Here is a 26,551-nt window from a genome sequence, read left to right as displayed (position 1 = left end):
TCAAAATAAACTAGAGGCGTTAAATCGCATGATCTTGTCCATGTGTAATGTATTCACATTGAGACGTGGGGCATGAGGCAACGCACCGTCTTATTGGAAACAGAGATGAACCGCGTTACTTACATCAAATTCCCGGAAAAAAAAGTCGGTCAATATCGGGCGTTATAACAGCTATTGATAGTGACGGCATTTCTTGCTTCATTTCGAAAGAAATAAGAACCGATTATGCCGTCTGACCACAATCGCAGCAAACGGTAAATTTTTGGGGATGCCATTGCGTTTCAGGAACCACACGAGAATTTGATTCACACCAATAGTGAAGACGAAAGTGAAACGTGACATGATGAAATGACAAACCTTACTTAACACACTGACAAAATTTGACATATCCGTAAACAAGCATGGCCACCACGAGCTGTGAAAATCACGTCATCCCGCTGCATAATTTTTCGTTTTGTAGAGTTGCCACCTCATTTACTTAAATCGTAATAAAAATATTTAGGTGCGCAAAATAAAATAAGTTTAAATATCGAACTTTACACTGGCGTATATATATGTTGCGGAATTATAGGGTTGCCTGCATTCCATACATTGTATTATGTTATATTTTATTATCAATAAAACCTACGGATGCTTGTTGCCATGCTGTTTGCTACCAAACGAAATTTGTTTTGAAATATAAATTTTAGAAATATGCAGGGGTGCCAAATTTTTTTTAAATAAATTCAATAATTATAAATCATAATTTTGGAACATGAGAAAAAATTAAAAGGCGCTGAAATTAATTCTGAAAAAAATTTATAAAAGTTTTAAGAGTTGCCATATTGCAAGTTTTTAAGTAAAACAGTTCAAATACACAATTATCGAACATTTTAAACACTGAATTTTGGACTATGAGATAAATTATAAGTCATTGAGTTTAATTAAAAAAAAATATTTGGCAGAGTTGCCACGTAAATTTTCTTTTAATAAAACAATTAAAATATTCAATTATGTCATAGAAATATTAAAAAGTGAATGGTAGCTGCTACTTTGGAAAAATAACTATAATTTAATACAGTGTTGCCATGTGAAAGTTTAGCAAACTAAACAATTAATATTCAATATTTTAGGTTTATTCCAAAATAATTAAAAAGCAGCCTTGTTCATAACGTAATATAAACTACTTCAATCACAAAAAAATTTAAATTTAAGACATTTTAACTAGATCTTAAAATTAATTTTAGTTATTAAAAATTTTGAGTCATAACATTCGGAAATTTGGCAATTTTCTATAAAGTTTCCGACAACAATGCTGTGCATTAAGCCATTAAATTTCTGCTTCTCTCCTGAAAGTATTCCATTACTTACACTCTGTCTGTCGAAATATTTGAAAAATTACAGACGGACACAAACACATACACACCCATCCACACAAACGCCATTCAACTTTCAATCGAATTAAGTTACCAGCAGCAGAAAAGACGAAACTGCTAAAACAAAAGGAGAGCAGAAAAAGTAAAGTGGAAGAGAAGCAGTACAAACTCACAACTCGCTCGTCTGTCGTTTGCAGCACCAACAACAACAGCAACGAGCGTTCTAAGCTGAGCAGCAGCACCTGTAAGTGATGGCAGGTGCCGTTGTGGCGTTTATTGTCTGTCTGTTGTCCTTTAGTAGGAAAATTAAAATCGTTCAACACTTTTCTAAAGTTTGCATTGTTAAAAATTTGATTTTTGTTTAATTTAATTTTCCCTTTTCAAACGCTGCAGATATTTGCTTTAAGAGTCCCTGTATTTTTTTTTCGCCCCACCGTAAAGTTCTATGAGAGACAATAAGTCGGTGGAAGAAAAAGTCATATAATATTTCTTTTCTTCCGGAATGAGAGACGCAGAGCTTATTAGTTGACTTATGCTGTGTAGTGTAGAGTGTAAACTGAAGATTTATAAAAAAAGTTAGTTGTTGCATTGTTTCGACGAAGTTCCATTCCGCTGTACTTTACCATATATAATTTTCTTCAGCTTCAGTAGTAAAACTTTTTATAGAAGCGTAGTTAATGGTGATAAAGTCGAGCTTGTGTAATTGGCAACTTCAAGCACAACGACAGTTTACTTATAAATGGCGGTAAGGTTATGACCAACTACACTTCGACATAACAGTTGCTAAAAGCTTTCGTAGGCTGCAACGAAATAACTCAGTATGTGATTGCGTGATGAGTTTGGGATCCAAAACTTAAAAACATAAACAAGTTGAGACCGACTGTATAGAAAATCTGAAGATTTATAACCCTAGCAATAATTAAATCTATCTTTCACTGACTTTTGTATGTATGTAGGAAGGTACCATCAGTCGGGCTATGAAACGTTAGAAAGAAAAGATTTCATACAAAAAAAAAAAATTCCCAGCTGGTTTCGTAATTGCTTTACGAGGATTGCTTGACCACGCGTCAAAGACGGACACCAGTAAAGCCATATTTTACAGGTTTTCTTTGAAAACTCAAGCCAAGCGACTGAAAATGTGAGTATTGTTTATTGTCCTGATACTGTCACAACAACGGAAGGATTGCAAAAATCGACTGTACCAGTGTTTTGCCAAAAAGAACGACAACCGATCGACGAGTTTCTACGAGAATAGCGTTATGAAATTTTTTTCAAATGTCAACAAGATATTTCCACTTATTAGACATTATTTATTTATTTTGCAGCGTTATAGTAATATTTTGGATAAAACCGTCGGGTTTCCTGTGGTTATTTGAGATATTAAAGGCTTCGGCTTTGACGTTTCTCTCCTGAAAAATATTTACAAAAGAACACTGCCGCTATATCCGTATTTAGACCAATATGTTAGGATTTAAACTAAAGCATGTGTGGTGTCACCGGTCGAACATTTTGCCTATTTTTCTAAGCTTTTACTTAAATAATATAATAATAGTATTAGATTTCATGACTCTACTTTTCGAAATTTAGTCAAATCCAGTCAGTTCTGTAAATCATGGATGGCACAATATCCAAAGCGCATTTGAGCTTGAACTCAAAAGCGTTGAGATTAATTGATTTTATTGTAATAGCTGATTTACTCGTAGATGACATTACTGGGGGAATATCAAAATTTACTTCCAAGGCCTTTGTAGAAATTGTTGCTTTTGCGTTGGTCACTCACAGCAAGCAGGTACTCTGAGCTTACTACTTCTTACTGCAGGGGTATCATACAAAGGTATCATGGAGGTGAAATCTGTTTAAGTGACATAAGTGTATATTGCAAAGATGGGAGCTTTAATTTATGGGGTCATAAGCTTTCGCTTCAATTTCAGTTTGCCTTGTACTCTGGTCTCCACAATACTCTTACCAATGGGATGCTCCACAAAAAGTTGAAAAACAAACCCGAGCTATTATTTTTTAACAAAAGAAAAAGCATGTAAATTTTTTTAATTTTATGGTAAGCCAATTAAGGTAAGATGCCTAAATTCATGATAAAAGTTTGACGTTCCTCTTTTAAGAAACTAAGTCCAAAGGGATTAAATGGTGACTAATATTTGGATGCAGAATTAAACGAAAAACTAAGGACGGAACGGAAGCGTTTGTTGAAGCCAATTCATTTAAATTTTCACAATCCCTTCAGGTTCTTCAAAACGCTGTTTCAATGGATTATGTTATGAAATGGAACCCCATCAGTTTTGTGTACCTACAGAAATGATGTGCAATATGGTTTTAGGGGCGTGTCCAAATTAATTAGAGAAGGACTTAGTAGTTGTATATCGCTGAACCATGAGTTTAGGCATCTACTTGATCTTAAGATATTATAAGAGCATTAGTGTCCAATATAGTAGACTTCACAAAATTTATAAAATACTCAGGATGTGTTATATTTAAAATTTAAAAAAAAATTATTTATTTTTGATTTTGTATATATAATCTTTCTATATATTAATTTTTATTCTGCTAATTTTCTATTTAAATATCTGAGGCGAGTAATTTTATTAAGTATTTTTAAATCTGTAATTTTACCAAAGCTCTTGCTTAAGCTTAGCTTTCAGTCGTTGGTCGGGTGACGTTCAGCGTTGAAAAAGCTTTTCTTTAAAATTTTGCAGCTTTCACGCTTAAAATTTCACTATACTTTTTCGAAAAATCGAATATGGATTGACATTTCTCCATACATCACACTCAATTTGATTAATTCACAGACGTACATTTGTATATACATACATAGTATCTCGAAATGATTGAATGTGAAAGTATATTTAATATTCTCTGTACTCACCCATGACTCGGTAACCATATATTCGGCAGTGAGCTGCTGCGAAAATAGCGCTCTCTCAAATGTGGCATGCCGCACGTTGCAGTTGTGCTGGTTGTTCTTGTTGGAAATGGTTTTGCATGTTTGGCAAATACTGATGTTGATGTTGCGGTTTTTGTTGTTGTTGTTGACATTACTTTAACTGCAGCTGCTGGTCTAGATTTGTTAGTTTTACAACCATTTGCCACCATGTTGCTGCTACCAATGCATATTTGTTGCAAACACAAATAGAAAATTTGTAATTCGTTAGAAATGCTTGTAGTATATATATTTATATATATGTACATAGATGTATGTATATATCTATATTTATATGTAAATATGTATATATATGTATGCTAATGTTGGCGTGTGAAGTTGAAAAATGAAATGTTGGCGATTTTACAAATGGATTTTTGAAATTTATGCTGCATAGTTAGTATGTATGTTTGTATGTGTGGGCACATACTGTATGTATTACATATATTTATTTGTATAAACATCTCCTCTTCTGTGTTTGAATGTTTATAGCGGTTTTGCGGATTTTTTTAATGTGCCGTTATTTGAATGAAACAATTCAGTTTTGGTCTTTGGCGGATATGAAACATACATACACACATATTTATATATGCGCCTATTTATATGTGAAGTTAGCATACAAAAGGGGCGAGCAATTTATATTGAACCCACTGAAGAATAAGCGGATACGGGCAGTTTGTTGTGGTTTGTAGAAAAATGTAAGTAAATAACTGACAATTAGTGAAATTGCATGAATTTGTGTGTTTTTGTTGTGGCCTTGGAGGCTTTTTTTTTTAAGCTCATATAAGAAAGTAATTGCAGATGTTAAAGGCGCAGACTCTGCCAATGTAAAGTTAATTTGAAAAAAAAAATATTAAAAAAATATATGGCAACTCTATTGTAAAAAAAAATTAAGTAAAATATGAATACTTGATTTTCGCTTCATTTTCGCAATATTAAATATTGATACAAACTTTTTGTTATATTTGTGAGCTCATAATTTTTCTGTAGATGGCAACTCTGTTCAAAAATGGAGTAACTAAACTCTTTTCATCGAATATTAGTGAATTCAGATTTGCAGCGTCCCATTCAATTTTTTTTACTATTAATTGTTATTAAAAAATATGGCAACTTTTTGCACAAAGCATCGCTACAAACCTTTCGTTAAATTTTCATTGTATTCACTACTATCAATACTTAACTTATTTGATCGAATATAAATGCCTACATATATTAAGCATCCTATTTGTGAAATGTTTTTTTTTAAATACTAATAATTTTTAAAAAATACGGCAACTCTGCAAAAATACTTTTTTAATAAAGCAACGCCATAACACTTTTCTTTAATTTTCGTAATATTCAATACTCATATAGACTTATAGATTTGCTTGAAAAACTTCGTCATTTCGGTAGATGGCAATCCTGTTAAAAAATATATCGATAAATATTGACGCGAACGTTTTTAGTCGGATATTAAATATAGCTTTGAAGCGCTATCAGTTCTCGAAAGATAATCTCAAACCTGCAATAATTATTCTGACTTGAAGAAGCTGGGTTGAAAAGCAGGCAAATACATTCAAACGTCAGGGAATGGGGTGTTATATGTATTGAAGCCAAGAGAGGTTGAAAGACGATTTTGCATAACAGAAATGCTGCTGAAATGCTACTAAAAGAAGTCGTTTTAATATTTAGGACGCCAAGATAATGCTCTGTATTTGGTGGCATCTAGAGAACGTGCTGTATTGTGAGCTTCTGAAAACCATTATTGGGGAACGATACCGACAACATTTCATGAAGTTGAAGCGAGCGATTGCCGAAAGAGATCTAGTTTATGGTTCAAGATACTACCTGGGTTAAATGTTCAGGTTAACATTACGATATCACTTTTAGTATATGATTTATCTAACCACTGGTATATAAATATTATATACTACTATCTATAAATGTGCTACTTACCCATTGAAGCCTACATTCTCAGTCTGCTTTTCGTATTGCAACGTATTATAATCCATGTATTCGTTGTTTCGTATATCTCTTAACGTTCGGTAGTCTTCGGCGCTGGCAGTTGCACGCCGAATGGGTTGTCGAGCATTATCGGACGCGCGTTGCCATTCCCATTCGCATACTATTTCCCTTTCACGTTCGCGAACTTCACTTTCCCGATTGTGGCGCTTCGAGGTTTCACGTTCGCGCGTTATTGGCATCTCGCATTCACCCAAAAATATCGACGAAGTACCAGCTAATGGTAGACTGGCTGATTTGATAGCAAACGACGCCACAGCACGACTTTTCAAAGTGTCATTTTTATTTGAGCCAGCGTCGATGGTAGCCGACTTCGTTGTTAGTCCACGCTTAGTAGTGCTGTTGTAGTCTGTGGTATTTCTTGTTGGCTTTGCATGCGATTCTTCTATACAATCCATAAGTGTAGCGCCGCTACATAAAAGTGTCCACTGCGTTTTACTACGGGTGACACCTGCCAATTTACCGTTTTTTTTTTGTTCTTCTCCCGCCACATTGAAATTAGAATTGACACTGACAGTGGATATGTTGGAATTGTGCCGTTTGAAGTGTGGTAGATATGGCGATTGTTGCGTTTCACGCCCACTTCTTCTCACTTGCGACACTTTCTCGGCGTCTGTACCGTTAGACGCGTGTGCAGAATGATAGCGACGTAGTGGTATATCTGTTGCGCGTTGACAATTCAATGTCAATTGTTGTTGCTCCTGCAGTGACATTTGACGTTTGGCGTAGGCGGCATCATGTTGGGTGTGGGGCGTGGCAATTGGATTGCATGCGCCGCAATGTGGCCAAAAGGAACAGGTAGTTTGTGACATCAATAGCGCTTCTTGGCGTTTTAACGGATTTTTATTGCATTTGACAGTTGTTGTTGTAATTGGTTTTGATGTTGACTTATTGGTTGTGAACGTTTTCGCTGTAGTAAATTTTTGACTGTCGAACAAGAGAAGTAGAAGTATATTTAGGCACAATCAATTTAAGCTTATAGGTTGTGCGTGGTGACTATTACTATTAGTGGTGAGTTCAATACGCCGTTATTTCCATTCCACTGTTAATATGAACATCTACAAAGCTGTTTTGTGCACACTGAGTGGTGAGTTTCGATCATAACATATGACTTATACTTAAAAGGCGGGTTAGTGGTGAGTTTGACTATTATAAATATATGAACGTGACTTAATTTACCAGTTAATGATGAGTTTTTACCAGCAGCACAGGTTCATTTTATCTTAATTTGGGTTAGTGGAATTTGGTGAATTTAAACACATGAATTGTGTACATGACATATTGTGGTAAGTTTTCAAAAATTTGATTTTAGTGGTGACTTTTGAACATCGTACATGAGTTTTACTTACAATGCGTTTTTATGGTGATAATATACAGACGCTGGTTTGTTAGTGGTGAGTTTAGTAAGCGTTATTGGTGAATTTATTTGCTATTTAATTGCTTTGATTGGTGTTTTTGGGAATATATAAAAATTTTACACAGTTTTAAGAAAATTAAAAGTGCACATTTTGAAAGTTTTGCAGGTTTGTGGTGTTAGCGGAGTTTATTTAATTTTTTTGAGGGATTTTTAGAACTTTTGCAATACTAATTTATTTCATTTTTAAAATGGCTAGTAGTTGCCATATGAATTTATGTTTTTTTTTCTAATAATTAGAACTACATGTATACGGTTTTATGCTTAAAATTTAAATTTTTGAATTTGTTTATAACTTTTTGGTGTATTTTAATATTTGTTAAATTTTATATATTTTTCGGTAAATATTAGTCACTTTCCAAAGAGCTTCAGTGTTATAACCCTTGTTAAAGTATTTATTTATGCTTATTTTTAAGTTTTTTTTTTGCATAACTGTAATCACTTAAGCCTAGTTGTTGTTGTAAGCTTAGATTCCTAAATTGTAACCATCTACAGTTGTTTCGAGTTTATCATTTTATTTTTCATTAAAGCAGTCTTTATGCAGCGTTGCCACTTAATTATATACGTTATTCACCACACTTTCTATAACTTAACACTGCTTTAACGTTAAAAAGTAGTTAATTATTTTGCAATGATTTCATTATCAACATTTTAATACCGTAACTTTGTATTCACCACAAGTTAGATTACAATACTTTAGACATATTTACCACAATGGTTTTTAGTATTATTTTCACATTTTTTAATAGAAAATACAGTTTTATAAGTTCACTTACATCATGCTTTATATTTTAAACATATTTTTTTACCGTTTTCTGTTCTATTTTCACCACATATGATATATTTATGCATTTAGCTTATTTACTGTACTCGTTATGTGGGGAAAATATGGTGTTTAATACTGCACTTTTTCGTCTTGGTAATGATAAATTCTTGCAGCGTGGCATTTCGGTTCGTAAGATACCTCTCGGGCATACTAATGAGTTGAAGCCTTAGTGACGGTGGTGAGTTTACTATTTGAGTGCGTATGCTATAAAAATTACGCATAATCATACGCGGACGAGCAAGTATATGAGACAACGAGTAGGATGGTGAGTGCGAGAGAGTGAGAGAGAAAGAGAGAGAGAGGGGGAGAGTGGTAACGTGGTTATGATTAATATTATGCTGCACAGCTGTGCTGAGTAATTTTTAACTCTCTTCTATATTACAATTGCACTATACATACACCCATACACACGCATACGAGACCGAGGTGAGTTAATGAGAAACAGCAACAGCTATTTGCTACTAACGGTTAGTGTTTAAAATCTTCACTCTTAGTTTGAAATTAGTAGTATTATTATTATTATTCGGTAGTTAATATTAACGACGTGCAGCTACTCAATCAGTCAGTCAGGCAGGTAGACAGGCAGACAAACGGGCAGGATAAGGCAGTCATAGTTAATGTTAAGTGAGCTCGCCGCCGTCCGGTTCGCATGCATATGAACCCCACGTGCACTCTATTAGTGGGCACTTTCCCGAAATCTAACTACATTCGTCGGACAAAAAGGCTCGGTGCAGCCCTTCAATACCTGTTGCGACTGCTGCCACCACTGCGTGCAGCGCTCTCTCGCGATGATTCGCGCGTATGCGGTTGCCGATAGATATGCTCGCCACGGTAATCGCCACCACCGCTTGCGCTCTCCGGCGTCAGCTGACTCTCACGTCCCATAGTGTTGCTGTGTTGACGCTCCAGCGAGTACTGCGACTCACTGGGACTGTGTGTATGACCGAGTGAACGTTGCTGCTTCAGCGAACTGCCCGTTGCACTCGCTGAAACTTTGCTTGTAGTCGGCTGTTCGTATATATGATCGTTATTGAAGAAATTCAATTCGCTATTGCCACCGCTATTAATCGTTTCGCGATTACGTAATAATGCTGGCGACAAATCATATTCACCACTATCGCCGCGTCGAAAATCCATAATCGGTGAACGATCGAGTGATTTACGCAGCATATCGTAGGTGAGTTCGTGATCACATAGGCGTGTACCGTAATTTTGCGGACTCGTCGATTGTCGTGGTAAATGGAGATTGTTACATGATGAACCCGAAGATTGTGGTGAACGGGAATTGCGTTCACCACTACCCGTACCGACGGGCGAAGAGCGTCGCAAGCGACCACTTCTATTATTATTGTTGCTGCCTGTGTTACCACCCATGCCTGGGTCGGCGATTGCTTGTAGATAACGCATACCGCTGCCATTAGTTGTGGCCAAATTATTGCTGATCGTATTTAACGGTTCACGGTAGTCGTCGTCGAATGAGCGACTCTTGTCAAAGTCCAAGCGAAGAGGCACATTCTGATTGTTGCTGCCGCTGCTCACGGCGTGGCTGTGTCCCTTTAGCGCCACTTGTGTGCTGTAATTGCAGTAGTCGAAATCGAAAGAGCGACTTTTATCGATATCATTATTGCGTGTTCGTCCGGTATTCGTGTTATTGCTGCTCAGTAGTAGCGACTGTGACTTGCTGCTGGTGCGTATGGGTGGACGCGCGGGCATAGCGTTGCCATTGCTGATCCGTACCCCTGCTTGTTGGTAGATAGGCTGCGCGTTTGGTGAGTGATAAGTAACGGCGGGCCCTTGTGATTGTCCCATAGAAACGATAACTTTATGTGAGCGGTTCGGTGAACGTTCGCTGAGCTGTAGAGACCTGTGGGGTATATACAAATTTAGTAAAGGTTAAAGAGTAGGTACTGAGCTTGAACCGTTAAGAAACTAAAACGAAACAAGTCTATATAAAGTTCGGCAGACACCGTTAGGAGCTCTGAGTATCGACTGCGTGAAAGCGAACTATCTTTTTAATAGCGTATAATCACAAAGCAAATATCATATCAGCTGAATAAAGGCGTTCGTTTCACAAAGCCAGTTAGGTTATACCAAAATCGTTTTTTAAGCTGTAAACTACCAAACTGTGCGATTCTTAATTTCTAAACTCACCTTGAACGTCGTATACGATGTTCATCCACCTGCTTGGCATTCCGCCCCAGCGAGCGTCGATGCTGCGAACGTCCACCACTACCGGTCATAGCCACCATACCTGTATTGACCACAGTACCTCCTACCAAAGCGGTATTAGGCATACCAGTGATACTGCCAACCGCAGCTCCTACATTAACAACTCCGCTATCAAGTTGTTCAGCGCTTACAACACCACCTCCACCGCCACTGTAGCTTGAACTCGACGAACTACGTGAGATATTCGTTGTGGGTTGACCTTCAGTTAAACGCTGTTTACGTTCGAGCGTATTACTGCGTGAACTCGAATTCTGTCGTGAACCCATTAACGATACTTGTGAACCGCCTTTTCGGCGTCGATCCTCTGGCGTGAGTGATCGTGATTCGGGTGTTAGCGATCGTTGCTTTCGTATGCTACTCGATGAGCTATGTGATTCGTTTCGTTCGGGCGTTAGCGAACGTTGTCGTTGCGTTTTCAATGGTGATATGCTGTGATGATAATTGGCGGTGAGGAATTCATTCGAGCCTTCGTCGTCATCGCAATCCAATTCGTCGTTGGAGAGATCTGTGCAAGAATATAATATGGAGAATCTTGAGAGATAGTTTCTAAGTAATGAAAATTTTATAAATTTTTGGAAGTATACTTCGGGAGCTGGCTATGGAAGATCCGTGGTTAGTAGGTCATTTGAAATGGGTATGCCGATTTGTTATATATGCAAAATCTGACTTGTAAAATGAAGAATAATCTTAAAGGTTGTTCCTCAGGCTTAGCATCTTATACAAAACCTTTAGCAAGGAAACTCAAAGGCTCCTTCTATACCTCTCATTGAGGATATATGCTTCGAATATATGCTTCATTCTGGTCTGACGACTTTTCTGGTGTCTATGGATTCTCAATTCTTGTTCCTTACTCCATTTTTTATAAAAAATTTTAAGGCACGAAAAGCGTTACATTTAACTACTGACGGCGAAACCTATACCACTTACTTAGTAATTAATTAAACTAGACAAAAAAAATCAACGTTCTTTAGAAAACTAACTGCTGGAAGCTGACGTATAAGTTAAGCAAGGGCTTTAGTCGTAGCATAGCAAAAAAAAAATACCTTTCCGTCCTTTACCACAGCTCGATGTAAGCGGAACGGACCTGGTTTTTACCCGGCCAAAAATTTCTGACGAACAATGTCTGAAAGCTGGTGTACAAGTTAAGCAAAATCAGGAGTCATAGCAGAGTAAAGAAACCCCTTTTACAGTCGGCTCGATGTAAGCGGAACGAACTCTGATTTTTTTGTGCGGCCAAAGGATGTCCCTTTAACAGCATTCCTAAAACTTATTTGGGAAATATTTTCTATCGTTAAAAAGAACTATTTTTAATAACATCAGAATCTCTAACTTTCTGTAAACTCTACTCATTTTCTTTCCATCTCACAAAAAGCTTTCTTAGGTTCATCAAAATGGTTTAATTTCAAGAACTTAACCTTTAATCTCCAGCTTTCTTAATCGTTCGTTGACTCTTATTCTATTTAAGAAATTAAGAACTAAGTGCAACGAGGTAAAAAACGAAAATTAGTCTCTTTTCACACCTGTATTTATAGCTATACCCACGTATATCTCACTAATATAATCCCTGCGCTCTTCCGCTGCCAACACGACCTACACATTCCACCAATGTCGACGAGAGTTTTGCATTTGTCAAAGCAACGCTGGAACTTTGACATTATGCTCGCATTCATTCCGTTGTTGCGCTTCATTGCACACGCACATAAAACGGATCTGGGGATCTAACGGTAGTCAGTGATGAATGCATGAATGCTGCAGCGTGTATGTAGATCGAAGTAATATACTCGTATATGCTTATATAATAGAACATATACTTGTGTGCATATGAGCGATTTAAGCTCGAATGAGCGAATCCTTGAAACTTTCGTGAAGCTTTGCAGCAACTAACGCCCCGCTTTGCCGGGTACATGCAGAACTGACTCGGCTGCAGTGAATGCATTTGAAATAATTTAAAGTTAAGTTGCAAACTTTTTCAATTGCCTTTTTCCATGTTCAGTAAAGCTGCAATAAAGTATTGAGTTTTCAATGAAAATGTGCAAATGAATTGATGGCATATAATATAAGAGATGATATGAACCAGGAACTTATTAGCTTAAACTGACAAAAAAAACAAATACGAGGCTTAAAGTTAGTGCCTCTTTAGGTAAAGTGTATTAATTAAATTGTTAATGAATTAATTAAGCCCTTGATTGAATAATTACAACCTCATATCTGCTAATTGAGCCACTAATGCAATAATTGAGGGAGTGTTGAGCTCATACAGTGTTATAAGCTTTTCGGGCAGGCCAATAATTGAGGCAATTAGCATGTTTTTCAGTATGGTTTTACACTCTTACGAGAGTCTTAAATCTTAGCACTTAAAGAGCTAAGCGCAGTAATTGAGTCATTAATTGAACTATTAAGGAATTGTTAAACTACTTCTGAGTATAAAACGACTCAAGCAGGCCCTAAAATTAGTAAATTTGGTATTCTTCCTTTACATTAATTATATCGTAAATACATTAATTGTAACACTAATTTAATTTAGAGAGTTTTAAAATCGTATAGAGTTTATAAGCGTTTCAGGCAGGTCCTGAATTGAAGCCATTAGGTTTTTTTTATCCAATGTATATTCAGCGCAAGTAATAGCGTTTTGCGAAACCTTTATTGTTCACTGAGCGAGCTTATTAAACTACTAATCGAATAAATAGATTTGGGCAGTTAATTGAGTCACTAATCGCACAAACAAGGAAGTCTTAAACTCGAACCGAATTTATAAGCGTTTCAGGCAGGCCATTAAATGGGCTAATTTGCAATTTTTCAATATATTTTTTAGGCAAATACTATTTAACTTAATTAAGGCGTTATCTGAAACGTCTGAATCACTAAATTTTTGATATGAGTGAGCGCTTATATATTAATATGGTAGTGGTCGTGGATATAAAGACAACTCTTCAGAAATTTTACTTTTTTCTAAGGACCTACAACTTTCTGAAATTAGAATCCAGCCAACACCACTTAAAAAATAAACCTGTTACCCACTTTAAAGCATAGTGGAAGTGCAGGCAATGAAACGAACTTTCGTGGTTGGTAGAGAAGTAGACCGCTTGGAGTTAGTTAATAGATAATCTTGAAATATTTAAAGTAATTTTGAAGCAGAGCGCTAAGAAAAAAGATCTAGGATTTAATTTATGACGTTTTCAATTAGATTTCAATATCATCACAATCATGCTACTCGAACCTCAAATATTCCTATGGAACTCACCAGAAGGAAAACAACTTTTATAGAAACCTCCAGTTTATTAACAACTAACGGAAGTATTAGTTCGATCAAGGTATTACTAAAAATTAACCAATCTAAGAGGATATGATTTTATTCACCTCTGAAAAAATATCGATTTCAAGATAACTCAGATAAACTTTTACCAAGGAGGTGAAATAAGGAATAGAATGGAATAAAAGCAAATGCCGCAGGATATCAGGGAACCAGATCCAAACATCAAAGGCTAAGTAAAGTGAAAAAATATACTCAAACGTATAACGGCAAGTAATAATAATAGAAAGGCAAATTGAAATTACTTATATTATATTATAACCTTCAAGAATCATAATTGCCCGGTACCTGAATGAAAATTTCAAAAGTCAGGCTATAGATGGCTGAATTTATAGAAGCCCTGGAGTTTTAGCGACAAAACAAATACAAATATATGCTTCTAGAATGAAAACAGCGCAACAAATCTTACCTGATCTCGCGCCGCTATCGCAAGAGTTCAGTCGCTGACTCGCCGTCGTGTCGAAACTGCGAAAACGTGACATACCCACACTGACCATTGGCTGTTGGCTGCCCACAATTGCGCCACCGCTAGAACCACGACTGAACTGTGACTTTCGCGAGCGCACCAACACATTATGGCTCTTTGAGCGCTCAAACGAACGCTCATGACGCGAACGTGGTGAAAAACGACTGCTGGCGCCCGCATTCGAATTCGCGCTAGCCAAACTGTAGGCGGGCGGCGCCTCCTTTATCGAAGCATTCAAATAGGCAGTGGTTTGTGAGTGCTGATACTTTGGCGAATTATCACGGCTACGTAAACTGCCGCTGCTGCCGCCGCCCGAATCCTTCTTAGTCAAATAGTTGGGTGAATTGCCAGTGAGCGTACTGAAGTTCGGTGAACGTTCACGCTGCAGCGGTGGACGCTCCGAAAGATTACCATCGAAACTGCGTGAAAATGTTTCGACATAAGTGTCGGCTGGCACATTGCGACGCGCATCATACTCAAAGCTGCGTGAAAACACCATACCCTTGCCGGCGCTGCCATTACCCACATTCGAGACAAGCAAATTGTTAGCGGTCAACGCTGATTGATGTTGACGTATTGGTATGGTTTTACGACGGTCAATATATTTCGATTTACTACTATCTTGGAAGGCGGGCGGTGGCGAGAGTATGGGCGTAATGGGCGGTGGAGAGTCGGCATCATGTAAATTACGCACAGGCAGGAAACCGGGACGTTCATTGAGTATGCTCGCCAGCTGAGGATCGACGATTCGATAGCCAGGACGCAAGGCGTTATCGCGCGTTGTCACAAACACCGGACCGCCCGCGCTGCCCACACGCGCTTGATTGCGTTGTATTAGCTCCTCCACTTTACTTGCCGGATATTTACCCATACTGAATGCTGGATCGAGTGAATATTGTTGCTGTTGCTGTAACGCTTGACGCGCTCTATCCGAGCGTCGCGTATTATCGATTTGAATGACGCGCACTGTACGCCGTAAGTCACGTTCGCGTTCACGTTCACCATCGACACTACCGCCATTTTGATGCGCATAGCTAGCGTTACGATAGCCACCGCCAGCGACGCCACGATTTTCATCGCTATTACGCTTTGTGTTCACCTGCACCCAACCGGATTTGTTGAGAAAGATCTCCTCTTTATTGCCATGTGTCGACTTGCGCGCGCCCGTCACTTTCGCGGGCACACCATAATAATGTTCGCCAAACAGATAGGTGGGCATGTGAGCACCACCGCTGGCCGTGGTTCCACCAACCGTTGCGCTGCCAAGCGCGTTTTCGCAACCACCGCCACCACCCATGTGGTAATGCATCCTACGCGCTTCCAGTTTTTCGTTGAAGCTGCGCGTTGATGCCTCGAGACTTTCGCGACGCTTTGCCACGTACTGCTGAAAGGCGGAGAGGTGTGGTGTGGCCTCGCCACAACTGCCGCCACTACCACTGCCAACACCAGCAGACGCGTTGGCTACTTTCAAATTTAGCGCACCAGTTGTTATGTTGCTGTGTCGCTGTTCGTCGTTGCCGCAAACAGCAGCCGTGTCATGCTCGTATCCACGCCGACTACTGTTGCCGCTATGATGGCGCGATGGACTTGCGCGCAAGCGTGTACGTCGTTTTTTGGGCGGTAACGCGGGTAGCGGTAGAGTGCTGACGTCAAGTTTGTCGTGTGTCGAGGAGGAGAGTTCGTCGTTCTGTGATTCGCGTGTTACAGAGTCGCGGGTTAAGTGACTATCGTCCGACTGCGCTTCGCTCGAGTCCACGCAGGTGGAGTAATCCTGCCGGTAGAGCGGTGGTCGTTTACCTTGATCACGTGTCGCTTTGAGCTGTGTGCTTGGTTGATCAGAGTCCAGTGATGAATGTGCTGTTGTGGTTATTGTGGGCAGATTAGCGGCACTGAAAAGAAAAAGGGAAAGGTAAAAATTGATAAAGTGTATTTAAAAGACAATTTATTTGTGAATGTGTAAGTAAATAAGTAGAAATGTATGAGTAGTTTCTTAAAGCCAATTCAGTGTGTTTAAAAATAGAGTAGATCCATTTTCTGCGTAATAGTTGATGATTTTAGTATTATTTAGATGAGTAAATGCTTTATTCTTTTACTAAAGGCTCTTACTAAGGCAGCTAGTAACTAGTAAGACCGCCTCTCTCTCTTTTCTTTCTCTAAGAAGCCGACACATAAGAACTCTCTATTATGCCAAAGGTAGAAATGATGTTATAAGACTGAGTAGATTATATATATTTTTCGGCTTAGATTTCTATACAGGTTCTTTAACAACATCTGGAAAAGTTCTTAAACCTTTTCTGATTAAATTATGAATTCAACTTTACCTCCAGTCGAGATTATAAGCTCTATCATTACTATGAGAAATATCATACATATATTAAGAAAAAGATTTTTAAGATTTATGGGTTTCCTTAATATTAAATCAGTGAGTGAAAATCAAGGCTCCAAATTCCTACAAATGCTGGTTTCGTTAATAATTACTAAAGACGCTACCTCTCTGGATTTTTTCTGGTGGTTGGAAAATATAATGTGATAGTTCAGAGTCATTTATGCTCGGCATCTGGAATATTTCTACAGGAATTCTATCATCTACTACATGTAGATGATTTGTTCTGTCAGGAGACTAAGCAAATTAGTTTTAAGAGTTGAAATATATGAAAAAGTCTTTGGGGACCAGATCTGAAAAATATAGTGCAGAGGTAAATACTTCAATATATAAGCACAATAAATATCAATTAGTTGTATACATAAAAATAAAAATTCATTAAGAGGTAAGGCTAGTCCAGAATCCATATTTTTTCACACAAACTTAATCTTTTCTTTACGCCATTTTGCTAAAAATTAATTTAAATTTAGAAACGCATATATCGTACTAAGAACTTTTATCTTGTTAAAGATCTTGTTTTTAGACTATGAAAAATTTATATGAAGTTTGCCACGAAGTTTGTCACACTCGGATGGAAATATCGGAGATTATATAAAGTAAATATATAAAAAGACATATCAGTCTATATATATGCGAATTATTCCCTCAATTTTTGAGTTATCGATCTGAACTTTTGCACACGTCCTTTGCTCCGCAATGTAAGGTTAGGTTAGCTAAATATGTTGATTTCTCGTGAGGCCATGAAAAATTCCATTTGGGCAGCTAATACGCTTGCCCGTTGTGATGCCCAGAACTTCTAGGTATGGATGAACAAGACCGTCGCATATCGACAAAACGCCTAGAGCCTACCACAAATCATTCCAGCCAATTCACAAGGTTCGTTGAAAGCATGGCAACTGAGATGCTTCAACTTTAGACTGGTAAAGGCTGGACAGTGGAATAGAAAGTGTCTAGATGTTTAGACCTCATCTTCTTCATTGCAACTTTGACAAGCTGCGTCCTCTAAAATCATTAGCCTCACCGCGTGAATACCATTGGGACAATGTTAGGATTGCGGTGATGTCAGCCTTGGTAAGAGCTAGCAGTTTAATGGACCTTTTACGTTCCACGTAAGCCAGAAGGCTTCCACAACCCCACAAATGCTGGCTGCTGACCAACGCTTGCTGAGCTCGCGCGGAGCCCATGGACAAAAGACAGGGAAAGAGCTGCTCGTTCCCATCCTGACAGAATTTGGTTATGTGTGCCTTTTTTTACAAGCTCATCGGCTTTACATTTTCCGACTATTCCGCTGTGACCAGGCCCCAGAAAAGTTTGAAATGGAAGTTGCTTGATGTTATTGCTAGTGAAGTTATGCACTCGTTGACTAGCTTTGAGCTCACAGTCAGCAAATTCAAGTAGGTTCTGTGGCGCAGTGGTCCCAGTTATCACATATGTAGTTAAAGTGAGAAGCTGCTGCTAAGTAGTTGCATCAGATTTTAACGTTTTTTCTTCTTTAATTTTTTCTCAGAGAGCACGAGTCCCTTGCATCACAGTCACCCGGCTAGGCCCTTTGGAAAGGTGACTAGTCCAGCAAACCGCCATTTTGTATCAAAGTGTAGATATAAAATTTTTTTTACAAGCTGAAATATACATTTGTGTAATGAAGCGTGAAAGAGAGAACTTATATTACATTTTCCTTACTCCCTATGTTTAGGCTTTTTGAGCGATCTACACTAGCCTAATTTCTTAAGTGTGGTAAATAAGCATGTATATCTTCTTATAAGCGCTTCATTTCATTTATTTCCCTATTTATCCTACCAAATACCAATCAGAGCAACTTTCCTAGTTAGTTTTTCATACAAAAAATTCTCTATAAACCTCACATCACGCAAAGTCTGCGCCGGCAGCAAGTATACAAAAATGCCAGATTAACTGTACATAGACTGCATTCACTTTGATTTTGCATTTTTAACATAAAAACTTGTCAGCGATGCGCAAAAACTGTAATATAGGTGGATGCAACAATGTCGTTGTGCTATAAAACTCTATTGTTATCATAAATATCTTCACTGCATATTTCAGGTCACGTATACGCCAAGGTGTGCGCCATACTGCCAGTGTGCATTGTTGAGCGGCAATAACTGAAAGCGTGCTAACACAACTCAATGCAGTGGGTGTATGTGTGTGTATTTCATACTTTTTTTGCTGCCTTAATTCTAAATAACTTGCATAATTTCATTTCCATTTCCGCCGCCATTTCCATTTTCATATTATTGCCTTTTTTGTATATATTTTTTATTTTTCTTTCTTGCATTTGTCTCTTAACTAAAATTCAATTTCTGCTGCTCTATTTCATTTCAGCGATTTGCAGATATGCGACGTTTTTGTTTTTAATTACATTATCCACGTTGACCCACTTCAGAGTGCGAGCGAAGTCCAGAACATGCACATGCTAAGCGCCATTCGTTAGTGTGTGTGTGTGAAGAATTTTTTATTATTTATTTGTTGTTTTTGTTTTGTATGTGTGTGACACAAATATTCGATTGCATTCTTTTAATGCATTTCTCTTATAACATCATCAGCGGTCAACAACCATTAAAGGCGGAATGCATAACCTTTTACGAGCATCTCTTCTGCCCATTGTCAACTACTGTGCGCGCATGTGTGTATATGTACGTATGTATGTTTACTGTATTTATTATGTTTATGTGTGTGGATACACTTTTAAGGATGGCAGTAGTGACCATAGCCACTTCATATGGGCATGTGTGTATATGTAGCATATTAGAGTGAGCCAAAAACTAACTTTTGAGATATTAGTAAAAACGATCCTAAAGGAGGTGAAAATAAGGAAAAACGTTAACTTTGTTTGTACCGTAGCTATAATACCCTACAAAAATACAATGCTTTACAAGAACTTGCTTTTGATGTGTCATTTTGTGAACAATAGGTTTGGAGTTATAAGCGATCGTTAAATGTAAAGGCTTCTCTATATATGCACTTGACTCCGATCATTCAGTTTGTATGGTAGCTATATGCTTAAGTGGTCCGATATCATAATACCCCTGCAATTAAAATCTTTAAACATTTCTAACATTGCGGATTTTTGTAAAGCATAAAATTTTCTAAAAAAAAATTCTACCTAAGGGAAATAAAAAAGTTCGTATATTTAAGAGCCTTAAAATCCTTACTATTCTAAATGGTTTAAAAGTTATGATATTTTTAATAAAACCAAATTTGTTGACAACTTATTTATATGGAAAACTATGAATGCTCACGGACACTATTTAAAATTAACCTCAAAAAATTTTCTTGCAGAGATATATTTTTATCTGCATATATGTTTATTTTAACACATAAATTCGATAGGTTAGTTTTTGGTTCACCCTAATATACAATATATAGTAAATATCTCATAGTTGGTGTGAAAGTGGGCAGGAAACTGGAAAATGTGAAGTGAGAGTAGGGTGGAGCGAAAAAAAAACTCAAAATAAATTTATTTTAAAACTGAGTGGGCCGGTCCTAGATCTTAAAAAAAAAGTTTTTTTTTTGGTCTAAAAATTTTCTTTTTTTATAATCAGGCTAAGCAAAAAAAAATTTTTTTCCGCTCCACCCTAGTGAGAGTTTATTAATCTGGACCACAATAAATAACGGTTATTGGTTTTTTCATCAAATGAGGGGAGGTTAATGTACGAAACGTCGCTTTGCTTAATTCTGTTAAGGGGAAAATTAACTAATTTCGACATACATAATATAACGGTACTTTGTGACAAACATTTTCTGGTTGGTTGAATGGATTAGGACAGTATAGGATTTTTGAAAACTAAAAAAAAAAAACAAATTTGGTGGTATCCGAGTCCCTAAAGCACTATACAATCAGGAAAATTGTGGGTGTGTTCCCCACCCTTTCCGTAATAGTGTCGAAGCGTCAATAAGCTTCAGCGGGTAAAACTTTTAATTCGTTTTTCTCGAAACTTCAATTTTCAACTGAGAGAGAGAAATTTGATTAATTTTCTTAACTTTTGAATAAATTGTCAAAGTTAGGTAAGTTTTTACGGTTCTATATTGGTTTAATCACTTTATCGAACATTACAGGTAATATATTTTATTTCATTTTCAATTTCTTTTTTTAAATTGTTCCCAACAAAAACACACAAGCACTGATGGTAGAATGGTTAATTTGTTTAAAATATACGACTTTAAGCACCATATAGCTACGGTCGAATCGCCACGCTTTAACGAGTAGCGTATCAAACACTTTATACCAGCTGTTCAAACAGCTTGGCAGCACTGAGAACTGTCGAAAACTACACCCAGATAATGTAAAATAATCTATATGCTCTGCTACACCTATTTCAACAAACCGAATAATTTTTGGGAAGCACTTGAGTTATTGGACAGTTCAGGAAGTAAATAAATAAATAATATAAAAATATATAGTTTTTTGACAAGAGTGTAACGCAATAAGTTAGCAAGCAGAGCAATTGTGAATCGATTATGAAAAATTGATTTTCAATGTACATGTCGTTAGTGGTGGACTATATCAGATTTCCACTGCAAAGAGAACACTTTATAAGCTTGAAGTTGCAAAGGGGATCTGTTGATTTTCCGAAATAGTTATAGTTTCTTGGATAACGAAGAAAAACTATCTTACATATTTATTTGCAATATCTTACTATAAAACCAGCATATTATGTTATCGAAACTTCAGCTTTTATTAGAGAAACTCGGGTATATAGGTATTCTCGAACTATGGCTTTTAAAAGTAACTCTGAAAACTTTATCGCTAGTGATTCCGACAAATGATACCATAGCAAAATTCAGAAAAGTTGCTACAGAATATAAGGTGCGTAAATGCCACACCTCTTATCTACCATGGTTCTATGTAAACCAAACCGATCTAAATTATCTTCGGCTTAGATCAACTGTCAACTTGTTAGAATTGCTGAAGATTATTTCGGGAATGTTTTTTTATCACTACAACAATAAAAATAAGCTAAATATTATATTATACATTCATAATTAAATAAGCATTCATTAAGAAGTCCAACTGACGTACAAAATTAGTTAAATTTCGATTTCAGATGCTCTGATGCTTTGCAATAAAAGATTTGCATTGGAAGCAGTAAAGAAATAAGGTTTATTTTCAATAAGCCGTTTTTTCTTTGAAAATTTTACGCTTACGCAACTATGTATAATTCAGTAAGAATATATATTTATGTTGTATATACATATAAAGTACATATATGCTTGTACAATTAAAATATTTTCATATTAAATTCGCAATGCTCTTCAATGAAAGACCCATTCGTTTTAAACAAATAATATTACATAAATCGCATAAACTCTTTTAATTCTGAATTTAACTGAAAAACTATTTTCAGTCATTATTGCGATGATTTTCATTCGTTTATAATTTTTTTTTCTTGCTGCAAATTCTATTGTCTGAATTAAATAAGCATGAAGAGCTTAATAGTGATCTGTACATACATACATACATACATAAGTATATGCGTTTATATATTCACACACACATATTTATATAGTTAGATAAATGCAGTTATTTGCTTTTGCCTAATATTTCATTTTTATTATAAGTACATTTTGGTTGATTTCAGTTTTTCCTACACACACATATACCAGTTTACACATACACATATACCATATGTATATTTGAGTCTACTCCATTATTGCTTGAAAAGAACTCGATCAAGCATGAATTTCTGAAAGGCAGAATAACTAAATATATTCTGCTTGAATTGTCGTTTGATGGATTTGATTTGCAAGGAACTTTTTAACACTTTTACGAGAATATTAGTGTGCTTTTATCATTTATTTTATTTATATTCATATAAATATCCATGCTTTAATTGTAAATCGAGTTTGTTGTTAATATTTAAATAAATAGATTTTTTTAGTCACAATATGAGAAGACATCACATACAATGATTCATAAGAATCCTGGTAGGACAACGAAAGACAAAAATATTTTCTTATGGAGCAAATACTCCTTTTGGTTTTTATACAATAAAAATTAGTAAAAACAAAATACAATAATAAAAATAAAATAAATTCATATTCAAAATAAATGGTTCAAGATGGCAATACAATAATTAAGCTCTATTCTTTTCTCTCTCTCCTCTCGCTTTCTTCCCTTTCACCTTCCTTTCTGCCTACTTTCTCTTTTCTCTTCCGTCTCTCTCTCACCTAGAATCTATGATTAAGCTCTATCCTTTTCTCTTTCTCTTTTCTCTTTTATCTCACCTAGAATCTATAATCGTCTAAGGAATCACCACATGCCTTTTTGTTTCGTAAGTTCCAGCAGTTTCAAGACACCAAATGAAGTCAAGTTTTCCAACGTTCTGGAGGTCCTTTTCTTGCTGCGTTCATCAGCCGGTATAAAACACCTCAACAACTGCAGCAGTTTGTATAAATAGTTAAGACAGTATATTCTCTGTATTCAATCCATCTTCGTCTTAATAGTCTTCGAAACTCATACAAGTCTTGAAGTGCTTCTAGAAAATTAAGAAGTTGCTAATGACACTTTTAATAGTTCATTAATATGTGACTTAATATTTTTCCTGAACTGCTGCCTTATTATCACATACCCCTGCTTTTAGCTTCAGACAAATAACGACGAGTTTCGCAACTTTACTTTTTAATTCTTAATCTTACTTCGACTCAAAAAAGTCACAGGATGGATAAATATTCTGGAAAATATTTAGTTTCAAGTCATACTCAGGAAAGTAGATAGAACAAGAATGTTTATTCAGCTCAGGAACAAAAAAATAAAGTATTTTATAATTATATGAAGCGTGATTGGCTGAAGGTTCTTGGTAAATAAGTATGCTGTGTGTTATGTAAGAATCAACACACTTCAACGGCACTCTCGAATAGTTAATGTGACTGGCCCTAAATTTTCTAAATTTCAATAAGTAGAAGGCTTCATAGACCAGGGTAGTTAGTTTTTGAAAAGAAAAAAAAAAATAGTAGCTGGAAAAACTTAGGAAACGAAGGATATAACAACAAAAGTAAAAGAATAATAATTTACGATCTGCGGTCGGGAAGAGAAGGGGAGGGGCGTGGTTGAATTTTTAAACCTACGAGTCTTATAGAAAACACTTATATGGCAAAGTTGTAGATAATAAAAAGACCTAAAACTCAAAACCTCAAAACTTATGTGAAAAATTCAAATATCCAAGTTCTTCGGTATTTTATTTTTATCTTGTACAAACAATTTTTTTTTGGAATTTAAAATAAATTAAATTAAAATCGAAAAAAAAACATAATTTTCAATAAAAAATTTTCCCGACAATTTTTCAGATTTCTTTAAAAAGTCAGTAGGCTTTACCTATGGTAGATAAATCCCTACTTTCTGATGGTATACAAAAAAGATATACATTACTATCGAAAATGTGCTCAGAAAATTCAAAACAATTCTCTTTTAAACGATTCAAAGTAACATTTTATTTTTTTTTTTAAAAAACAATTGTTTTATAAAGGAATATGGTAAATCTTCGATTACCGCAGCTGTTCCAAAGATGTTGTGTTCCTTGAAATTAGAACCTGATAGGTATATACATACTACCGAATGACACGTATTCTATAAATAATAAAACAATTAAAAAATTTAAATTGTGATAATCTTCCCTAACTAATTTCACGATAGAGTAATTTCCTTCAAGAATGATTGCTAAATTTGGGGTTAGGTAGCTGACTTAGCTAAATAGCAGTATGACTTTGCTAACTCGCACTCGCATTAGGTGTATGATTTAGCTAACTTAGAAATGTAGAGAAGTCATATGACTGGCATACCTTAAATATAGTGTTGCATAAATCATAAGGTTATTAATTGTTGTTTTATAACATCTGGTACACTGTTTACGGTTATATACAGCAAAATTATTTGTAAATGGCCTATGGAAGTAATAGAAAGTATCAAGTTTAGACCTTTTCAAATCGAGATGTTAAAAGTTTTAGTATTAATGAAGGAAAAATTATGCTTCAGAAACTTTTTCAGATATCGCTTTAGAATTTCGTATGTAATTTTTAAAGGTATAACCTATTGAAATGCGAAAAAAAAAACAAAATCGATTTTTTTAATTTCACACTGTGTGCTCCTTAAGTCAAAGGGGTTCAAAATTCCAAAAAAGCCAAATGTAAATAAGAGCTACACAAAAACCTTCGCTTAAGTATTATAATATGTATTTGATATTGTGTTATTATAGATTACTGTAGTTGGCTGTTGAAGAGTGCTGAATCGAGCAAATGACTGACATAAATGCAATAAACTGGTATAATTAAATAGACGTGAAGTAGTAAAAGTTTATAAGATTTCTGCATTAAAACTAATTGAGTAACTGTGTTGTTGATTTTCAACAAGAGAGTAGAGCCCAAATAGAAGGAGAAGTAAATAATCGAACGGCTTAAATTGTGTATATTATTTAAGCCTCTGCAAGTCATATGTATGCAGACTTTCAGATTATGAAACAGCAAAGCTACCAAATTTAGTTGAGGTTTATTTTAATATCGAAATTAATTTTACTAGAAACTTAACTCATGTTTATTCTGTTATTATATATAAAGTACGAATTATAAAGTGCAACCACAATTGTATGCGCACATTTAACCTCAATTTAAGCGAAAATTATTTTCAAAATAAATATTTTATCATTTTTAACCAGTTGAAATGCCTACAAAGTTTCTTGGCCTGAAAATGTCAATTAACTGTCACGCCCACACGGAAATGGAACGAAAACCCAAATGGTGTCAACTGGCAGACGCATGAATACACACACGCATACACCAACTGTAGTTGTGCTTTTCGAATGTTTTTCAAACAAAAAACCGAATAATTTCACAAATTTTAAAATCAAATCAGAGCAAACCATATTTGGCGCTGACACAAATGACTGGAGGTAAGTATATGTATGTTGAAGAAAATAATAGGTACATAGGTTGGAATGCATATACAAGCATGAGTGTACGTGTGTGTGTGTGATAGTTTTTACCGCTAACAATATCAAAATTCCGGCACAGAGCTGCCAAGTGAAAGCCATTTTACGCAGAAAATCAGTTCGCTCCGAAAATCCAATCTGGACTGACAGCCAAAAAGCAAGCAAACAACGACAAGAGCAGCAGCAACAAGAATGATGAAAACATAAGAAATAAATTGAATGTGATTTATGATGCAGTCTCAATTGTTGGCTGATAGCATCAATTTGAAATTGTTCGAGCAGAGTGAGTTGGAAAACAAGAGAGATCGAAAGACAGTGTGCTGGAGTAAAGCGGAAGATGGTTACGGCTGATGGGGCAGCATGTCAGCAACATGAATTCATAACTTACAACTTCTTGGCAGTAGATTTGTTTGTATGTATGCATGCGTGGTCTTATGTGCTTGAAGATGACGAAATGCATACATACAGACATGTATAAATATTATATGGAGTTGATATGTTTAGACAGCCGAAAAAAGAATAAACTACTCGAGGTATCTGTCTTTGTCAAAAAACCTAAATGAATTTTCTGGGGGAGTGAGAGGCCAACGCTTTTAAGAACACATCAGCATTTAGAGTAACAAGAAATATTTTTGTGATGTCACATGATATGCGACGGTATATATGTACTTTTATATGTAGAGCAATCGAGCTTCTCCT

At 36.1% G+C, this 26,551-nt stretch overlaps 1 protein-coding gene across 3 annotated transcripts in view; it reads right to left on the bottom strand.

Moving 5' to 3' along the window:
• The window catches only part of RhoGEF3 (Rho guanine nucleotide exchange factor 3), a 292,834-nt gene that overhangs the window by 137,973 nt on the left and 128,310 nt on the right, over window positions 1-26,551 (bottom strand). Inside the window, exons 5-9 of one of the 3 annotated variants that reach the window (XM_036359399.2) lie at window positions 14,477-16,422; window positions 10,680-11,262; window positions 9,274-10,392; window positions 6,223-7,215; window positions 4,234-4,467 (exon numbers count right to left, since the gene is read on the bottom strand). In XM_036359399.2, coding sequence (XP_036215292.2) covers window positions 4,234-4,467; window positions 6,223-7,215; window positions 9,274-10,392; window positions 10,680-11,262; window positions 14,477-16,422 — 4,875 coding nt within the window. Of the gene's footprint in view, window positions 1-4,233; window positions 4,468-6,222; window positions 7,216-7,637; window positions 7,709-9,273; window positions 10,393-10,679; window positions 11,263-14,476; window positions 16,423-26,551 lie in introns of those variants that run through there. The other 2 variants (XM_070111335.1, XM_070111337.1) reach the window with 2 other exon arrangements.

The sequence above is a fragment of the Bactrocera oleae genome, chromosome 6 (genome assembly GCF_042242935.1).
Source record: "Bactrocera oleae isolate idBacOlea1 chromosome 6, idBacOlea1, whole genome shotgun sequence".
NCBI lineage: Eukaryota > Metazoa > Arthropoda > Insecta > Diptera > Tephritidae > Bactrocera > Bactrocera oleae.
The sequence above is the reverse complement of the archived record's forward strand: the minus strand, read 5'-3'. Positions and strand labels throughout refer to the sequence as shown.